The sequence below is a fragment of the Hippocampus comes genome, unplaced genomic scaffold (genome assembly GCF_001891065.2).
Source record: "Hippocampus comes isolate QL1 unplaced genomic scaffold, H_comes_QL1_v1.1 scaffold81, whole genome shotgun sequence".
Lineage (NCBI taxonomy): Eukaryota > Metazoa > Chordata > Actinopteri > Syngnathiformes > Syngnathidae > Hippocampus > Hippocampus comes.
Genome location: NW_017806179.1, coordinates 603,147 through 620,437, shown reverse-complemented (window position 1 = coordinate 620,437; position 17,291 = coordinate 603,147). Strand labels below are relative to the sequence as shown.

The 17,291-nt window shown below is 52.7% G+C and overlaps 4 protein-coding genes across 6 annotated transcripts in view; 3 read left to right on the top strand and 1 right to left on the bottom strand.

Annotated features, from left to right (window-relative positions):
* Window positions 1–1,109, top strand: part of itih5 (inter-alpha-trypsin inhibitor heavy chain 5) — an 8,363-nt gene extending 7,254 nt beyond the window's left edge. The window contains exons 13-14 of the mRNA XM_019897465.1: window positions 23–168; window positions 331–1,109. Of these exons, the coding sequence (XP_019753024.1) occupies window positions 23–168; window positions 331–587 (403 nt within the window). The 3' untranslated portion in view covers window positions 588–1,109. The remainder of the gene's footprint in view (window positions 1–22; window positions 169–330) is intronic.
* Window positions 1,110–1,497: 388 nt separating this feature from the next.
* Window positions 1,498–4,971, top strand: LOC109532644 (zinc finger protein OZF-like). Its single transcript, XM_019897588.1, has 3 exons — window positions 1,498–1,944; window positions 2,538–3,907; window positions 4,884–4,971. Exons 1-2 carry the CDS (start codon window positions 1,821–1,823, stop codon window positions 3,884–3,886), a joined length of 1,473 nt encoding a protein of 490 aa, XP_019753147.1. The 5' UTR covers window positions 1,498–1,820; the 3' UTR covers window positions 3,887–3,907; window positions 4,884–4,971.
* Window positions 3,168–8,121, bottom strand: tmem110l (transmembrane protein 110, like). Of its 2 annotated transcripts, XM_019897596.1 has the most exons (9): window positions 7,574–8,121; window positions 6,049–6,097; window positions 5,849–5,944; window positions 5,642–5,763; window positions 5,284–5,396; window positions 5,125–5,208; window positions 4,926–5,057; window positions 4,056–4,537; window positions 3,168–3,245 (listed from the first exon to the last, which is right to left on the bottom strand). In XM_019897596.1, exons 1-8 carry the CDS (start codon window positions 7,764–7,766, stop codon window positions 4,418–4,420), a joined length of 909 nt encoding a protein of 302 aa, XP_019753155.1. In that variant the 5' UTR covers window positions 7,767–8,121; the 3' UTR covers window positions 3,168–3,245; window positions 4,056–4,417. The 2 variants fall into 2 exon arrangements, with proteins under 2 accessions (XP_019753155.1, XP_019753154.1); XM_019897595.1 differs by having other exon boundaries at window positions 5,642–6,097; window positions 7,574–8,118.
* sfmbt2 (Scm like with four mbt domains 2) overlaps window positions 6,478–17,291 on the top strand; it is an 11,819-nt gene continuing 1,005 nt past the window's right edge. Inside the window, exons 1-18 of one of the 2 annotated variants that reach the window (XM_019897581.1) lie at window positions 6,478–6,587; window positions 11,866–12,009; window positions 12,451–12,554; window positions 13,029–13,269; window positions 13,491–13,579; window positions 13,836–14,085; window positions 14,283–14,380; window positions 14,514–14,615; window positions 14,675–14,905; window positions 15,037–15,163; window positions 15,237–15,350; window positions 15,576–15,618; window positions 15,692–15,759; window positions 16,093–16,226; window positions 16,342–16,451; window positions 16,532–16,707; window positions 16,929–17,092; window positions 17,169–17,291. In XM_019897581.1, the coding sequence (XP_019753140.1) occupies window positions 11,904–12,009; window positions 12,451–12,554; window positions 13,029–13,269; window positions 13,491–13,579; window positions 13,836–14,085; window positions 14,283–14,380; window positions 14,514–14,615; window positions 14,675–14,905; window positions 15,037–15,163; window positions 15,237–15,350; window positions 15,576–15,618; window positions 15,692–15,759; window positions 16,093–16,226; window positions 16,342–16,451; window positions 16,532–16,707; window positions 16,929–17,092; window positions 17,169–17,291 (2,280 nt within the window). In that variant the 5' untranslated portion in view covers window positions 6,478–6,587; window positions 11,866–11,903. The remainder of the gene's footprint in view (window positions 6,588–11,865; window positions 12,010–12,450; window positions 12,555–13,028; window positions 13,270–13,490; window positions 13,580–13,835; window positions 14,086–14,282; window positions 14,381–14,513; window positions 14,616–14,674; window positions 14,906–15,036; window positions 15,164–15,236; window positions 15,351–15,575; window positions 15,619–15,691; window positions 15,760–16,092; window positions 16,227–16,341; window positions 16,452–16,531; window positions 16,708–16,928; window positions 17,093–17,168) is intronic. The other variant, XM_019897582.1, reaches the window with a different exon arrangement.

The window sequence follows — 17,291 nt, the reverse complement described above, 5'->3', positions numbered from 1 at the left end:
CGGTGGCGCTCGGCGGCGGCAGCAACGTGACGGTGAGCGTCGGCGGCAACGTCAGCTTGGTGGTCCTGCTGCACCACTACAAGAACCCGGCGCCCTACCAGCGAGACCACTTGGGCTTCTACATCCAAGACAGCCAGGGCCTATCACCGAGCTGCCGTGGCCTTCTGGGTCAGTGGCAACTTGGCCGATTGTACTGAAATGAATTTATGGGCTCATTTTTTGCAGCCGGGGTGGCACCGTTGAAGCTCCAAAAAAATCGTTCTTGATTGTCGGAACAAACTCGCACTCCCAGCTGAGGAAAATTTCACCTGTCCTCTCACCTCTTCACAGGCCAGTTCCTGCATCAAGAGGTGAGCGTGGTGGAAGCAGTTCCCGGTGAGAATCCCTTGTCCGCACTCTTGAAGGTAAAGGGCCGCTCAGTGCCGGTGGTCCGCAAGAGCCGACGCATCCACGGCGGCGCACAGAGCGTGGACTGCTGGTTCGCCAAGAACAACGGCGCCAAACTCCTGGACGGACGCTACGAGGACTACGTCGCGTCACACGTGTTCGACACGGGCGAGGGGCCGCAGGGCAGCAATGCGGCGTGACAGCCCCGCACTGGCACACCAGATCGGCTCGGTCCAGGTACTGTCGAACTTGTGGGAAATTATCTTTAAATAAGACAGGAGAACGGTGGCAACATGCACGAAGGGTATTCCTTCACCATTGACGGAAACAGCAAAAACTGTCCAGTATCCGAGTATTTTCCCTTATCTTTTTCTGTTGGACTGAAGGCTCCATTTTTCATGCCTTTGGAACCTTATTTTATACACACTAATCGAATTTGGCAGCCATGTCAACACTCTACTTTGTTACAACAACCTGACGAATATCTTTTTTTCTCACACACTTGAAAAGTGTGAAATATAACTATTCTTTTTGGTCTTTTGCTGTTACGATGCTTTGAATTTCGTCGTTAGAACACCATCATACTAATGAATGCACTCGGAGGAATACTTTCTTTCCTTTGAAACACTGCCTGCAAGCTTGAGGGCGCAGAGCCTCGACGACCGATTTGCTGTCGTTCAATCTGTTGTATTGTTGTTTAAGTGTTGTGTAAAGTGCTTTGTTACATCGATGCTTTGAATTTCGTCGTTAGAACACCATCATACCAATGAATGCACTCAGACGAATACTTTGTTTCCTTTGAAACACTGCCTGCAAGCTTGAAGGCGCAGAGCCTCGACGACCGATTTGCTGTCGTTCAATCCGTTGTTTTGTTATTTAAGTGTTGTGTAAAGTGCTTTGTTACATTCCGGCTGTCGTGAAAGCGCATTGTATTGTGTCGAGATAAGATGTATTGTATAAAACCGCTTGTTTGGCAGCCTCTCTTTTTGTTCCACTTCGACTCTCGCGCCTGAGCGGAGAAGACGCGCACTTGTGTTTCGGGGCAAGCGTCAACTTTGCGCTTGCGGTCGTTCGCCACACCAAAGATGGCTGACCTTCCGCGCATGCGCATCACAAACTGCCTTGGGACGCGGCCACAGTCATTCCAAGTCGTGTGACTCGGGAGGTCTGGAGAAGAAGCTTCTCGGGAGCGGGTTCGTTTGACCAGCTGTAGGACGGAACCGACGGAATCGTTGACACAGCGCGTCCCATCACTACTTTACCGGAGCAAGACGAAACTCGTCACATTTTGTTTTTGTGTCGCTGCGCGTAGCAGTTTCTCTGCCGAGTTAGCTTAATTTAGGCCGCTAGCAGCTGTCTTAAATAGACGCGTTTGTTGGCGACACATCACTGAGCAGACATCCGGTGGAACCGTCTTGGGTTGGAGTGTGAAAATGTGGGCCAGGGCCACGACTGAGTACGCGGGGGAACTTTTTGGCCCCAAGGAGGAAAACCAACGTCATCGTCAACGACCGGAAGCTGTTTGCCAGCAGCCTCGTGTTGTGTTACGCAGAGCAGGTTCGTACACGTCTCGCGCTCTCATTAGCTTCGTAAATGACCACTCTGTGTTTTGTATCATAGTCCACTGTTGATAGTTTCGAGAGAATCCGACTGCATGCATGAGAGGCAGATGGGTGGCCTGGACTCTATGGGGCGTGGTCAGGCCAGCCTCCACACGCAAAATTCGACGTCGAAGCAGCCGCCACAGCGATTGTTCATACTGTGCAAGGCGCCGTTGGCCACTTTCAAAATAAAAGCTGTCCAACTAAATCATGCACGTCCCCCATCCGTCCATTTTTTAATCCGTTTATCCTCACGAGGGTCGCGGCGTGCTGGAGCCTCTCGCAATTGTCTTTGGGCAGTCAGCGGGGGCCACCCTGAACTGATTGCCAGCCAATCGCAGATGCGCGTTTATGGAATATGAGAGGAAAACGTAGTACCTGGAGAAACCCCACATAGGCACGGAGAGAACATGCAAACTCCACATTGGAAGGCCAGAGCCGGAATCGAAACCTGCACTTATGCACTGTGAGGCGGATGTGCGAACCAGTCGACCACTTCAAATCTATGTCATCCATAATACTGTGTGTTTGTCTTCTGGTGTCTTGCAGACATCAGTAACTGTGATCTCACGAAACAGCAGGCGCCAGGGCCCCCGTACATGAAAGAGGAAAAGGACGAAAAGGTCCCCCACTTTAAAGAAGAGGAGCAGGAGTCTCTTTCCATTAAAATGGAGGAGGAGCCAGAGCACTCTTGCACGATGGAGGGACAAGAGTCTCCCTACATTAAAGAGGAGGAGGAAGAGCAGGCGAATATCTGCAAGTTGCCATCGAGTGGTGTCCCTTTGAAGAGTGAAGATGAAGGTCAGAGTGAGGTGAGCAGAAGAGCGGAGCCTCCAGGCAGCAACTCAAGTCAACACAAGAAAACTGAAGGTGAGGGAGAACACCGCGGAGCATCGCAAGCAGTGGGCCTCTCAGCTCCACGCCCAGACAGCGACGACACGTCATCATGCCCTCCTCCCGCTGATGAGTTTGAAGATGATCTGGAATGTCATCCTGAAAACCAAAGCCGGAAATGTTCTCAGTGTGGAAAAATGTTTGCAAATCAGAGCTGGTTAAGAAGTCACGAAAGAACCCACACTGGTGAGAAACCTTTTGCCTGTTCAGTCTGTGGCCAAAGATTCTCTCATAAGACAAGCTTAACTGATCACGCACGAACCCACACCGGTGAGAAACCTTTCGCCTGCTCAGTTTGCGGCAGAAGATTCTCTCGGAAGGGAAGCTTAAGGGATCACACAAGAACCCACACTGGTGAGAAACCTTTCGCCTGTAAAGACTGTGGCCAGCGGTTCTCTCATAAGACAAGCTTTGAAATACACACAAGAGTCCACACCGGTGAGAAACCTTTTGTCTGCTCAGATTGTGGCCAAATATATTCTCAGAAGGGCTACTTAAAAATACACGCCAGAACCCACACTGGGGAGAAACCTTTTGCCTGCTCCGTTTGTGGCCGAAGATTCTCAAGGAAGGGAAGCTTAACTGACCATATGCGAACTCACACCGGTGAGAGACCTTTTGCCTGTTCGGTTTGTGACAAGCGATTCTCCGTCAGGAAAAGCTTAACTGACCACACAAGAACCCACACCGGGGAGAAATCTTGCGGATGCTCAGTTTGTGGCCAAAGATTCTCTCTGCAAGTTCACTTAAAAAGTCACAGAAGAATCCACACTGGTGAGAAGCCTTTCTCCTGTGCGGTTTGCGACCGAAGATTCTCTCAGAAGGGAGACTTAAAAATCCACACCAGAACACACACTGGTGAGAAACCCTTCGCCTGCTCACACTGTGGCCGGAAATTCTCTCGGAAACGAAGCTTGGTGAGACACACGAGAACACATCCTGGCGAGAATCCTTTCGCTCTTCAGATCGTGGCCAAAGATTCTCTCAGAAGACAGGCCGAATGAGTCACACAAGAACCCACACCGGTAAGAAACCTTTTTCCAGTTTATGGCCAAACATTTTCTCAAGGGAAATTTAATTAGTCACAGAAGAACCCACACTGGCGAGAAACCTTTTGATTTCCTGAGAAAGGAACTTTCAAATTACACAGCAGAACCCAGACTGGTGATAAACCTTTTGCCTGCTCAGTTTGTGACCGAAGGTTCTCTTAAAAAGAGCGGCTCGGTCAGTCACACGAGCGCACACGCCGGAGGGAAATCTTTGGCCTCTCCAGATTGTTGCACTCGATTCTCCTGGCGCACAGACAACAGCTGAGAAAGCTTTTGCCTGCTTAGTTCATCGGTCCCCATTTTGAAGTGCCAAGGAATCCTCCCTTTATATACAAAAGTCTCTTCGTCGTCTTTGTTCCGCCCAAATCGAGACCCGACGTGGCGGCGTTTCCACTTGAAAGCTGATGTGCGGATCTTGAATTGGCGTGTGTATGTGTGCGTGCGTGGGTGTGCGGGCGCGCACAGATGCTTGAGATGCCAGCGGCTTCACACAATCACCCAGCCGGGCCTCGCTTGCCCTCCTGACAAGTGCACGGGGGGCAGCAGAGCACCATTGCCTGCTTCCTCTTCGCCCTCATCCGTGTCCGTCTCCACTGTCAGCAGAACCTGCGTTGGCCCAAAAAACCATGAAAATGGGTTTAAAAAAAAAAAAAGTTGACAATTGTCATTTGCATTTCAAAATGCCCCCAAACGGGGGCGCGGCGTAAATATTTGCAGCTCTGTTGTGAGTTGTCGCGTAGGTTATCCTTCCCATAGAATAACACTGGTCAAACAGCCAATTTTCATCAGAGATGGGGAAACGGGGGCGCGGCGTAAATATTTGCAGCTCTGTGAGTTGTCGCGTAGGTTATCCTTCCCAAAGAATAACACTGGTCAAACAACCAATTTTAATCATAGATGGGGTTCCATGAATAATGGTACGTCCTCCCATGACATTTTTCACATCTTTCAGTTTGAAGGAAGACCCCCTCCTTGCCCGCTTTGCAGTCCTCACCCGCGACTCCTCATCGACCGCCCAAGGCGAGGCGTCGCCCTTCTCGGGCGTGACGTCACACGAGTCGTCCAGGCTCTTCGTGGTCTTCAACTTCCTCATGGTCAGGCTGTCCACCACCCAGAACATGACCGACTGGAACAAGACGACAGAAGCATCCTCACTCCGAAAGAAGTCGCCAAATCGGGACGCGGAGGCTTACGTTGACGATGAAGGGCACGATGAGCATGACCAGCACCAGCTCCAGTTGAGGGTTTGCGATGTAGCCCAGCAGAACTTCCTGCAGCTGGAAACCACAATGTGCTCATTTCAGAACAACTCTGCACTATTTTTTTCAGACCGTGTGGGGGCGCGCGCATACTTTGGACCATCCTGGCACGAGCAGCACCAGGCTGATAGCGCCTTTTTCCAGAACCATAATTAGCAGGTACGTGCCGCACTGGCCCAACCACGCCGCCGCCTGCGGGGGGTCGCCTGCAACACGAAGCCAAATTTCACCACTAATGTTGAGATATTATGCCTGATGTTTATCAAGAGTGCAAATGCAATCATTGAAAAGCCCTCCAAAGTCAACGTTTCAAACACCTTTGCGTCCCCCACGCGCCCTATGACAACAGTGACCTCCAGTGGCTACGACAAGAAGTGCAACCTGGCGGCTCCACCTTCCACTCACATCTTTTCTTCTGTCTTCCAGCGTGTCATCTTCTGTTGGAACTCACCGTACTCGCCAAACGTGAACAGCGTCCACTGGTTGTACTCCACCACCTTGGCCACCAGTTTGACGCCGAGCCAGATGACCAGCATGCCCATGGTGGCGTCCAGCAGGAAGTTCATCAGGTAGCTGGCAAATGACAACAGGAAACGCGGATAAGAAATGATCTCGAGTGAATGTGTATACATTAAAAAAAAAAAAGAGTGCAACTGACAGTGAGCAAGGGTCCTCCTTGGTGAGCGTGGACAGGAACACGTTGGCAAAGTGGATGAACAGGGCGCCGATGGCCTGCTTGGACGTGTCGAAAAACCTGGAAAACATTTCATGCGGGAATTTAGAGGCCATTTCCACATTTTGTGCCAAATTAGACGCCGGTTTTTATCCCGAAATCTGAAGAAAGGGAACATTGCTGACCAGATCCTCCAAGGTCGGCGGATCCCTGCGGGCTCGTGGAACCTTTTCACTGCAAAACAAGTCAACGTGTGTTGAGACAAGGAATTCTAAAATGGACCCTATTTTAGAGATTTAAGCCGTTGCGCTGACATTTTTTTTTTTTGTAGTTTGTTGAACTTTTGACTTGTGAGCAAAAAATTTGACATATCCCGTTGGCAGTGAACTCAATTGAACTCCTTTTCAACATAGTCTCCTTTTTATTCTGAACTCAGAGTCCGCTAAGAGAGAGGTGCTACGCGTGGATATTTGAACACAAATGGCAACAACACGCGTTGACTGACCAACCAGAGAACAATCCTCTCAGACCTTGACGTTCTTTATCTGCGGCAAAAACAACGGATATTCCTGCCGCTGACTATTCCTGCAGTACAATTGCGGTGGGCTGCGAATGAGTAACCGAGTGGAGGCTGAATGATCCCGCCGGGCCTCGGCACGGTGCTCTGCCTGCTGCGGCTTGACGAAATCACTCCAGCGCGTTGACCTTTGCAAAGTGGTGACCGGTGAGTGTATCATACGCATGCACTCGCGCACCAATTGCCAGTTGGGATGCACGCCCCAACGTTTTGTTCGTCAATGCTACTCTGTGTGAGAGGGCTTGACTCAAAGCAGGAGCAAGACAGCAGCAGGACTCTTCTTGCAGAGGTGGCCTACATTCCTCGAGTCAGCTGCTGCAGCATGGCCACTTGTTTATCAGGCCTTGTTTTCCCGTGTGATAAATACTTAACCTCGTTTTCGCTGTTGAATGGTGCGGACTTTGACATTTGCAGCCTCCAGGGAGAGATGATGAAAAAAAAAACACGCATCATAATAATCAGGAAGTCAAATGAGGAAGTCACACACATCGCAGAAGAAAACATGGATTATATGTACTGTATCGCTGGGTTTAATGAAAGTAGCTGTCTAACACAACAACCTGGGGGGGGAAATCGTCAATTTTATTGTAGAAATGGAATATTTACGCTCACTACTTTGACTGTGAGTGCACTTCGATATGTGATGTATGTTTGGCTCAAAATCAAATGTTGGATTTTGACAACAAGTGTGGCCGTCTGGTGGGATGAAAACAGCACAATCATTTCCTCCAAATACATATTTGGAAAAGAGAGCGCTCAGAGCAACAACGCGCGTCTCCTTGGACGCGTTTGTACATCTGGCAGCACGTCTGACAAAAGGCTTACTTTTAATTCGGCTTAAAAGACGCCGAATGTGACTCGGGGTCATTTCGAGCTAGTCCGCGGCCCCGCGCTGCTCGACCGTCGCACAAAACGCGTGCAATAAGCAAGCAAAGTTCGACTAAGCAGATTTTTTAACCGGACTTGGCGCGCAGTCCGAGGGGAAAACCAAACGGAAACAAGACGCCAACGCGCAAGTCATTTAACGTTGTTCCCCGCCGCTTCTTTTTTTCTGACTGGGGATGGGGAACCCACGGAAAAAAAGAAAAGAAAACCCCGATGTTCCAATCTGGCTATCGTTTGTCGCCACTCACACATGAGCGTGCTGAAGGCGACGATGGCCAGGAGTCCCTGGATGAGAACCCCGAAGCGGTCCGTCAGGGCGCCGTCGTCGCATCCGTGCGGGTTGGCTTTGTCGATGTCACTCATGTTGCTCACCTCCGGCTCTCCGGCAACGAACGACCGAGCCTTGAGCAACAAAGAGCCGCCGGGACCGTACGCGTCCATGGATGGCGGCGACGAAGACGCGCCGTGCCGTCAGACAAAAGCGCAGCTCGCTCCCGTGTGCCCTCGCCGGATGTGCTTTTTCAGTTAACGCAACGCTGATTTGCGATCACGGACGCGATCGAAAGTCCGAGTTTGAAATGTAACCGTCGGGCTGAATGATAAGGCAACTCGAGCAAACGTTCAAGTCGATTCCGTCGCCCAGCGTACACGTTGATGTGGAAGAAAAACAACCGTCAAGTCATCCCAATTTGCAAAGTGGAGCCCTCGCTTTGCTTGTGTCAAAATAAGAGCGTAACCTCCATTTGGGGGACGGCAGATTTCGCCCCAGTCGTTCAACACGTACTTTTATTTTAGGTGTTTAATTTCAAGCCCCCTGTAACCTCATTTGACATTTTTTCCCCTGTAGCTCCTTGTTGTAAGAGGGCTTGTGCTTTTACTTTTTGAGAGACATCCGGATCACTTCCGGTTGTGGTCCGGCGTTTTGGCCTTGCATCTTGTGGTGAATACTTTTATTCTGCTCCTTACAACCGAAGTATGTCAATAACGCCGTGCTAAGAGCTCTTTTCAATATATTTCATTTTGTTGTAAACGGTGCAGTTGTTTCAAGTTTTATCCAAGAAGAAGGAATTGAATTTGGCAAACAAAACAAAGAGCATCGTTTGGGTGTCAAGTAAGCACTTTAATCCGCTGTTAGGCGCCCGGGAGAGCCTCTTCGGGAGCAGATTAATGGCAAAACACGCATGCGCCAACCATCTGTTCAACCTCCAAACCTGCACGCACGCACGCTCTTTTCTTTAGTGGGGGGGGGGATTCCTCATCAACAAACCCGTCGAGCCTCTTCCTTAGGCTAATTATGATACAATGCGTTTATTTGACCAGAAATTTTGCACGAAACGGCATCAAAAGTTCCGTTCATGAGGGAAAACGCACGTCATTGGACTTTATTCACCCACGAGGTCAACTTGTTTTATCAAGGCATCGAAGTAACTCAGCATGACATCTAAATGCTGCATAAAATGAGACGTAAACTTTCGGTCTCTGTCATCTCGCGATATTTTTGGGAGAAGCTTAGTCCATGTATGATTGGTGGATGATCACGGTGATGTGACTTTGCGTGACAGTCACGAGTTTGTGAAGGGGCTTTCCGGCACCAACCGCGAAGCCAAACTTTGGTGTTGTGGGGGGAAAAAAATGTCAACGATCCCTTGAGGTCTTTTTCCTCCCACGTGATCCGAGAGCATCAAAGAGACGGCGTTCAAAGTGACTTTAGTCTTTTAATTCCGTTATGTGTCTCCGTCATAAAGCTTTGCTCTGTTGCTTGCCGCCACTAGAGGCTACTGTTGACTTGAACGACAAAGGAAGAGACGCGGATGAAGCAATTTACTCAACTACTGGAGAGGGTTTTTTGTTGTTGTTGCCGAAGGAAGAAAAGTGGACAAGAAAACACGGGTAAACGAGGAATTTCTGCGGGGTTTTTTTTCACGTCTGAGCCAACTGATCAGACAAACAAACGCGCGCTGAATGCGTTTGCTAGTATCTTGACGTCTAATATTTGTCAATACGGTGTTCTTTAAAGTTTTGGTTTTTTTTTTTTCAATGGTTGAATTCCGCAGTATCTCGATCAAAATGTCGACTTTTTGTCCTGAACAGCAGCTGGGTCTCTGTGTTGGGGTGCGTGTTGGATTTCGTACATACTACAAAGTCACTCGGCTTCAGACGACGGGGGTCCTTGTTGTGCGCATGCGCAGAAGCGAGATGCCATATTGGAACGGGGGCGGGAGCGGAGAGAAGTGCTGGACTTGACTCCGGCGAGGCGAAGCGGGAGCAAACCCAGCGGGGGGGCTCCGGCCGGAAGTGTCTTAGAAGATTTAAAAAAAAAATGCGGCCAGGTAAGACAGGTGGCGAATCGGCTAGGTGGGAGGGGGCGCTTGATGTGCGTATTTCGCGTTTTTACCGACCAAACGAACAGAGGGACTTAATTTTCTCTTGTTTGTAAGCGCTTCAGCTCGACCGTTGGAGCTGTGGGTGTGTGTTGGGGGGGGGTGTTTTCGCTAGCTTAACTTGCTTTAAGTGTCTCGTGCTAAACAATGCCTTCGTGATGCAGTTATTTAAACCCGGAAATGTCGCTTTTAAAGATACCCCCCGCGTGTCGACCACCTTTTATAAATGAGCTGATGGCGGCCAGCACGCTGCCGAGTCATTTTTTTGCGGTAACGAACGAACGAAAGAAAGGTGCGTTAAAAAAAAAAGCACACACATAATATCAAAGGCAACGTCACTCGGACCAACATGGCGCCGCGCTTCCTAACTGCCACTTCAAAGATCTTTTGAGCGAGGAAAAAATACATCCGCGCCGCGCCAACTTCCCACCTTGGTCTCTTTTGGTGCGCACACGCAAAATTTAGTGAACTAAATTCAAAGTGTGCACGGGGCGAGTGCGTGCGGGTTTTTTTCTGCCGCAGTTTGCAGTGTGCAAAGTACATGAGACGCCGGCGAGGCAGCCTGCTCCTCTGCCTCCTTTTCCACGCCCCCCCCCTTCACCCCCCCTACGTGACGACCGCACAAAACCCCAAGCGACGACGTTTCCTCTTTCAATTTGATCGCCTTGTATGATGGCCTCGAGCAAAATGTGCTCCGTTGAGCTGAGCTTTCGATGCTCATTTCCCGTCATTGGTTTGAACTTTGCTGCCCTTTTAATTTGACAGATTCAAATGCGGCGTTCCGAGACCTAATTTTTGAAAATAAAATCTGGATAAACACACGACCTCAAAAGGATCCCTTTTTTATGAGGTACCTGGCACAGATAAAACCTTGTGTGGGAGGTCATTAGTGAACATGGCGACGTTATTTCTGTGTCTAGAAAATACCATTTTTCAGTAAGCCCCCCATTAAAAACTAAATCTATATTCTTCTCGGATGGGTGACTGCTTAAAAACAAAAGCAACAGTCAGCCTTTAGAAAAGACAACTTTTTAAGCCAGAAAACTGTGGTTACTGTTAAATTTTGACATTTTACTAAATACTGAAATACTCTTTATCTCGAAAAGGTCCAACTTTATTCATGTAAGGTTACAACTTTGTATCTTTGACTAAAATTGAACCCATAGTTTTTTTTTTAATCCATCTGCTGTTTTTCCTCAAGATTTTGTTCTCAAAACAAACTATTTGAGTATGATTATTGTTTCCCCGGAAAAAAACTTATCGATGATGCAGATTGCATCTTTTTCTCTGTCGTCTTATTTCCGCCCCCTTCAAAGTTGTGCATGTTGGGCTGCCGTGAGCTTTGTCTCCTGTCAAACCGCTCCTTTCCCAAAGCGTCGTTGACTTCCCGAGGGAGAAAGCAGAGGTCGAATAAGCAGCAGCAAATCGCGCAGTTGGCGGAAGCGCGTCCACCTCTGCGGCTGAGAGCCTTGATAGGCGCTTTATTCTCGTACGACTTTCTGAATTTTTCATCCCTTTTTCCTCCCCAAATCTTAATTTAATTCTCACTGGACTGTATCGCTGTGACATGACAACTTGTTGAACAACTTTTTCCTCCCCTTCTTCCAACCTTTCTTCTCATGGAATTCCAAACTTCCTTCTGCTCATACTTGTGTTGAATTTCTTTTGAGTGTGACACACACGCCTTCTTACGTTTTCCAGCCACTTGTGTGACTTCTGCCGCTGATTGCCTTTCGCAGGACTAATTAGCGTCGTTACTTCCACTTTGAACGTTTATTTATTTTTTCCCCCCCTTTGTGTACAAAGAACGAGAGAGACGACTTTGTGGCATATTTTGAGAGTGACTGGTGTCTTTCCAGTTCGACCGCTTTGCCGCTTATCAGCTGTGAACAGTCTGCGTAGGCTACCGGTCCACCGCACGCGTTGCGTGGAATGATAACAGCGTTTTTATTTATTTGCTTACCTACTTGTGGTTTAAAAATGGTTCCCCCTGCCAAGGAAGGTTGTGCCTTACCGGCTCGGGTTTTCCCCCTCGATCTGTTCGTCAGCAACTTCCTGGCACCGGTTATTGCGGAAGCCACGTTTTTTAATGTTTGTGCTACTTGGGAAGATTTTATTGGATCGGATTTGATGGTCTTGATTTTTCGTTTTTTCATCAGAAGCGTGAGATGCGGTGACGAGGTCTGAGGTGGCAAGGATGCAGTCGCTGGCCCAGGATCAGTCAAAGGCACCTGCTTGTCCAACCGACGGGAAGGAGAAGGAGCTGCGCTCGGGCGAGGAGTGTGACAAGGAGCTCAACTCAGGTAAGGGCTGTTCCCCATTAAAAAAAAACCCCACAAATCCTTGTGAAGCCTATCGGCTGGCTTGTTTGTCCTGAGCAGACCCCCAAAAAGTCTCAAGAAGCAGCCGTGCCTGACAAACAGAAAGTTGAGGGCGAAAAAAATCAGCCCCCGAAGGTAGTTTGACATTGTTGCCCCTCATGAATTGACGAACAGAAAAGTCTCAAAAAGACATTCCCAAAAAAAGACATGGAAAGCCCGCCTCTGGAATTCCAGTTTGACTTGCGTCCTGGCGAATTCGGTCGGCCGCGAGTAGAGCCGCAAGAACCCGAGCTGGGAAAGTTGGCATTTTGCTCCGCCGTTGTATTGTTTGTTTTCCGAATTGCTTTTTGCTCCACGTTACGGCGCTTTGTCGTCAGCGGCGGTCGAAGTCGGCTCGGTGTTGTCATTCTGCTGTCGCATCAGAGCCCGAAGCCATGGAGGCCCGAGAGGAGGAAGCCGAGTTTAACTGGCAGGAGCGCCTGGAGGAGTTGGGGGCCATCGCCGCCCCGCACACGGCCTTCAAACACGTGAGTCCGCCCGCAAACGCACCAAGCGCTCGTTTCCATGTCCGCCCGTGACTCGGGCCGAGACGTTGCCGTTTGACCGAACGCGGCGGCCGGGAAGGAAGCGGCTCGCAGACGAGCGATTGTGCCGGGATGCGAGTGGAAGCGCACCCGCGAAGATGGCGCCCAGTAAAGTGCGGCGCTCGCGGTTTCCCGCTCGCAAAGCCTCTTCTCTCTTGGGCCCTTCCGTCGGCGGCGCGTTACGTAAGCGGCAGGAAGTCACATGGGCGCTCGAGCGCACTGTTTGCTTCTGACTTGCCATTTCCCCCCGGTGAAAATGGGGGAGGGGGGGGTGGTGGAATAACGCGCGATAGCCGAAACTCCCCCGCCTACACTGTGGTGCCATTTGTCTTTATTTCTTCGGAAGCGACGTTTCTTTCCAGCGGGGGTTGGCGGGACCGGATTTTGAAAGCGTGGTCCCGTTTGCGTGGCCGGCAGGTGGAGGTGAGCCTGCGGAGCAGCTTCCAGCCGGGCATGAAGCTGGAGGTGGCCAACAAGGGCGCGCCCGACACGTACTGGGTGGCCACCGTGGTGGCCACCTGCGGCCAGCTGCTGCTGCTGCGCTTCAGCGGCTACGGCGACGACCGCAGGGCCGACTTCTGGTGCGACGTCATGACCGCCGAGCTGCACCCGGTGGGCTGGTGCGTCCGCAACCGCAAGACCCTCAGGCCCCCCCAAGGTGCGTTGCACCCACGCAAGCCTGTTTCCCGACCGCTGTCCCGCAGAAGAAATGAGTTGGGCCAAAAGGGGGGTGGGGATGGGGGGTTGCTTTCACAAAGCGCTGGCTGGGCACTCTGGGCCGTGAAGCGTTGCGATCGAGCGCAAAAGTCGAAACTCTGTCCGGTCGTGGTGAATCGCGCTTGCTTCGACTCGCTTTGCTTTGTTTGCGCGTCGTTGCAGCCATCCGCGAGAAACACGCAGATTGGACGGAGTTTCTGGTGGGCGACTTGACCGGTTCCAGGACGGCGCCGGCGAACCTGCTGGAGGGGGTGAGTGTGTCCGGGAACGTTTGCTCTTGTCGGCGTCACCGAGAGAAAATATTCCAGTCGGTATTTCTGAAATGTTGCCCGAGAACGCCGCCGCATTTTCAACTTGCGCTGAAGAATCTGCCCGGGAAAATGAGGCGCAAAACCCAAAGATTTTCTTGTGGTGCCGGCCCAAACTTAAATGACGGCACCAAATCATGCATTGAAAGTAATTTAGTGGACCCCCAAGCCGTGGCTTTTTTTTTTTTTCTTTCCGTAGCCGCTGCGAGGGAAGAACACGGTGGACCTGATGGTGCAGGGCTCCGTCCTGGAACTGCGCGACGCGGCGGAGCCGTTCCTGTACTGGCCGGCGCGCGTGATGCGCAACGTCGGCGGGCGGCTGCGTCTCCGTCTCGCCGGCCTCTCGGACGAGCATCGGGCTCGGGACGTGTGGCTCTTCTACCTGGACGTCAGGCTCCGCCCCCTCGGGTGGGCGCAGGAGAACCGCTTGGCATTGGAGCCGCCCGCAGGTGATCAACCCCCCGCGAAAGAAACGCCCTGCCCATCACCCGACACAAGCCCTCAAACAGTCAGCAGATGTTGATTTGATCCATCCTCCAAACGCCCCCCCCCCCAAAAAAAAAAAAAAAAAACCAAAAAACAGTGGTTCGGCTCTTGGGGTGAGTCATTTCTCACCCTTTTTTTTTCCTCCTCCGAATCCTCACAGAATTGCGTCCCCTCAAGAGCGCCGGCGACTGGGAGCGCGCTTTGGAGGACGCCAGACGAGACGGCCAGACGAGCGCCGTGCCGCCGGAGGTGTTCAAGGTGAAACGCTTCCGACGCCGCCTCGCACTTTGCGATCGGTCCCGCGTCCTGGTGAAATGGAGCCGCGACGGCGGTTTGCGCGTGCGCGCCTGAGCAATCGGTCGTGAAGTGTTTGTTGGCTCTCCCGTGGCAGGACCACGCCGACCCGCCTGCGCACGCCTTCGAGGTGGGCATGAAGCTGGAGATGGTTTCTCTGTGGGAGCGCCTGCGCATCTGCCCCGTTTCCGTCACCAAGGTGAGTCTGGTCGGCGTCCGGTTGCGGCCGAAGTCAAAAGACGAGCGTCCACTCGGCAGGTCTTCGACGACAACTACTTCCAAGTGACGGCGGACGACCTGGCGGCTGACGGCGAAGCGCGCTCGGCGTTGTGTCACGCCGCCTCTCCGGGCATCATGCCCATCCAGTGGTGCCTGAAGAACGGCGCCGGTCTGGAGAGGCCGCGCGGCTACCAGGGGCGCGACTTCGACTGGGCCGACTACCTCAAGCGGGGCGGCGCCGAAGCCGCCCCCGACGCCTGCTTCCCCGACGTAAGGCCGCGCCCCAATGAGTCTGCCGCGCGCTCTTACGAGGAACGCGGCCGTCGGCGACGCATCGCCAACCCGCGTCTTGCCCGCGACACGCAAAGCGGCGTCAACGTGGCCCCTTCTCGCGTGTGCAGACGTGGCGGACTCGGACCTTCGCCAAGGACACGTGGCTGGAGGCGGTGCACCCCGAGCGCCCGGCGGAGATCTGCGTGGCGCAGATCACTCAAGTGCGAGGGCGACTCTTGTGGCTGCGACTGGAAGGTGAAGGTTGAAACAAACAAAAAACAGGCCCAATGGATTTCGATGCCGAGTGAGCCTCGTGGTCCGCCGACAGGTGCGCACAAGCAGTTTTGCGAGATCATCGCCGACGTGGAGTCCATGGACATCTTTCCTGTGGGCTGGTGTGAGGCCAACGCCTATCCTCTCAACCTGCCGTTCAAACCTGCCGGTACGTGCCCGTTTTTTAGAAATGCGCAGAAAGAAAACAAAAAACGTCTCTCTGCGATCCGATGCCTCGGGTCCGCGGAGCGTACGCTACGAGAGGGAGCGACGACTAAGTGTGGGGATGCCGCTCCCTTCTCTTTGGAATGAACGCGTTGGGCGAGGCCCCCCTCGCGCCGCCCGTCTTTTCCCAAAAAGAAAAGAAAAAACCCTTTTCTTGTCTCCGCAACAGTCGGCAAGCACCGCAAGATTGCCGTGGTCCAGCCCGAGAAGCAGTAAGAATTGGGCTCTCATCAAAAGATTTTTCCAAGCGATTGCACCGCGGCTCACGTTGTGACATCCCCGCAGATTGGCGCCGTCCCAGCCCGCCGAGCCGCCTCCCGCCAACCACTGCCAGCCTCCCCCCAATGACGCAGGTGACGCCAATGAATGACGAGTCAGGGGGTCGCCGTCTGAGTCAGACAGCGATCCGCACAGAGAGAGCAACACACACACACACACACACGCAGGACTGGAAACGCCACATCCGCTGTTGCCGTGCCTTTCATGTGTCACACGGCCAAGCGGATTGGCCGTTTCGGCCCTGCGCATTTTGGAATGAGGCGAATTGCCGGTTGGAAAAAGTGGAAAAAGGCCTCGCACCACGTTGGAGGTTCCAAGCAAAATAGCACTGGCAGAAAACGAGCACCGTCGTGACGTTTCCAAGAGCGACCGATGCATTTGGCTCACGTTTTCTCCCCGCGTGGCAGCCAACGGCCGCTACTGCTGCTCCAAGGTGTTTGTCAACCACCGCTGCTTCTCGGGGCCGTACCTCAACAAGGGACGCATCGCCGAGCTGCCGCAGACGGTGGGACCCGGCAAGTGCACTCTGGTTCTCAAAGAGGTGAGTGAATCTCTGGAATCGCGGCTTTGGCCTCCCGTTCCTCCGCGGCGACGTTGGGCCAACCGAGGCGCCGTTCGGGCATTCCGCTCACGCGCGCGTTTTTACGGCCCCGCAGCTCCTCGGCATGCTCATCAACGCCGCCTACAAGCCCGGACGCGTCCTCAAGGAGCTGCAGGAGCTGGAGGATCCCAGCTGGGACTGCCAGGAGGAGACTTTGAAAGCCAAGTGAGGACGACGCGGGCTCGCCGCCTGCCGTCTCTCGCTTCTTCCCGCCAAACGCGTCTCGTCTCGCCTTCCCCCCTCAGATACAAAGGGAAAACGTACCGCTCCAGCATCAAAATCGTGCGCCTGGCCGACCTCATCCCGGACTTCTGCCGCAAAGTGTGCGTCAAGCTGCAGTGCTGCCCCAACCTCGTCGGCCCCGCGCTTGTCCCCGAAAAGTGCCCCGAGAGCTGCTTTGTGCAGACCAAGACCAAATACAGTGAGTGGGGGTCGCTGGAAACGCTACTCTTCACTCGGCTTTTTTTTTTCAAAGCGATGGCCGTCGCGCTGCTCCTTCTGTGCTCAGTATGCCGTGGCCACCTGCGGCAGAAAAGTCCAAACTGACGTCTTCTCCCATTTGTTGACTCTGCGAAAAATGACTCCTATTACTGCAGCGTGCAAAGGATTTCCTTCCTTTTTTTGTTTTTTACGTGTGCGCAGCTTATTACTACGGGAAGAAAAGGAGGCTGCCCAAGCCGCACGGAGGCGAGGACGCGGCGGCGGGAGAGCAGCTCAAACCGAAGCGCAAGAAGCGCAAGAGCATCTTTGTGCAGAAGAAGCGGCGCTCTTCGGCGGCGGACTTCACGACCGCCGGCTCGGCTCAGGTTTGCCTTCCGCGGCCGCCCGCGACGGGGTCGCCTCCGTTTGGGAACGCTCGCTCTACTCGGTGTCCTGCGTCAGGAAAGCGAGGAAGACGAAGAGGACGGGGCATCGCGCTCGGGCAGCGAGGGCGCCGGCTCAGAACCCCGCGACGAGCTGACGGACGCGTCCTCGGCGGAGACCGTCGGGGGCCGCGCGCGCCGC

Coding starts and splice junctions, on each gene's coding strand:
- LOC109532644 (XM_019897588.1), top strand. CDS start 1,821: ATGTGGGCCAGGGCCACGACTGAGTACGCGGGGGAACTTTTTGGCCCC. Junction 1,945..2,537: donor TGTTGTGTTACGCAGAGCAG/GTTCGTACACGT, acceptor GGTGTCTTGCAG/ACATCAGTAACTGTGATCTC.
- tmem110l (XM_019897595.1), bottom strand. CDS start 7,766: ATGGACGCGTACGGTCCCGGCGGCTCTTTGTTGCTCAAGGCTCGGTCG. Junction 5,397..5,641: donor GTTCACGTTTGGCGAGTACG/GTGAGTTCCAAC, acceptor TTCGTGTTGCAG/GCGACCCCCCGCAGGCGGCG. Junction 5,209..5,283: donor TCGTGCCAGGATGGTCCAAA/GTATGCGCGCGC, acceptor TGTGGTTTCCAG/CTGCAGGAAGTTCTGCTGGG.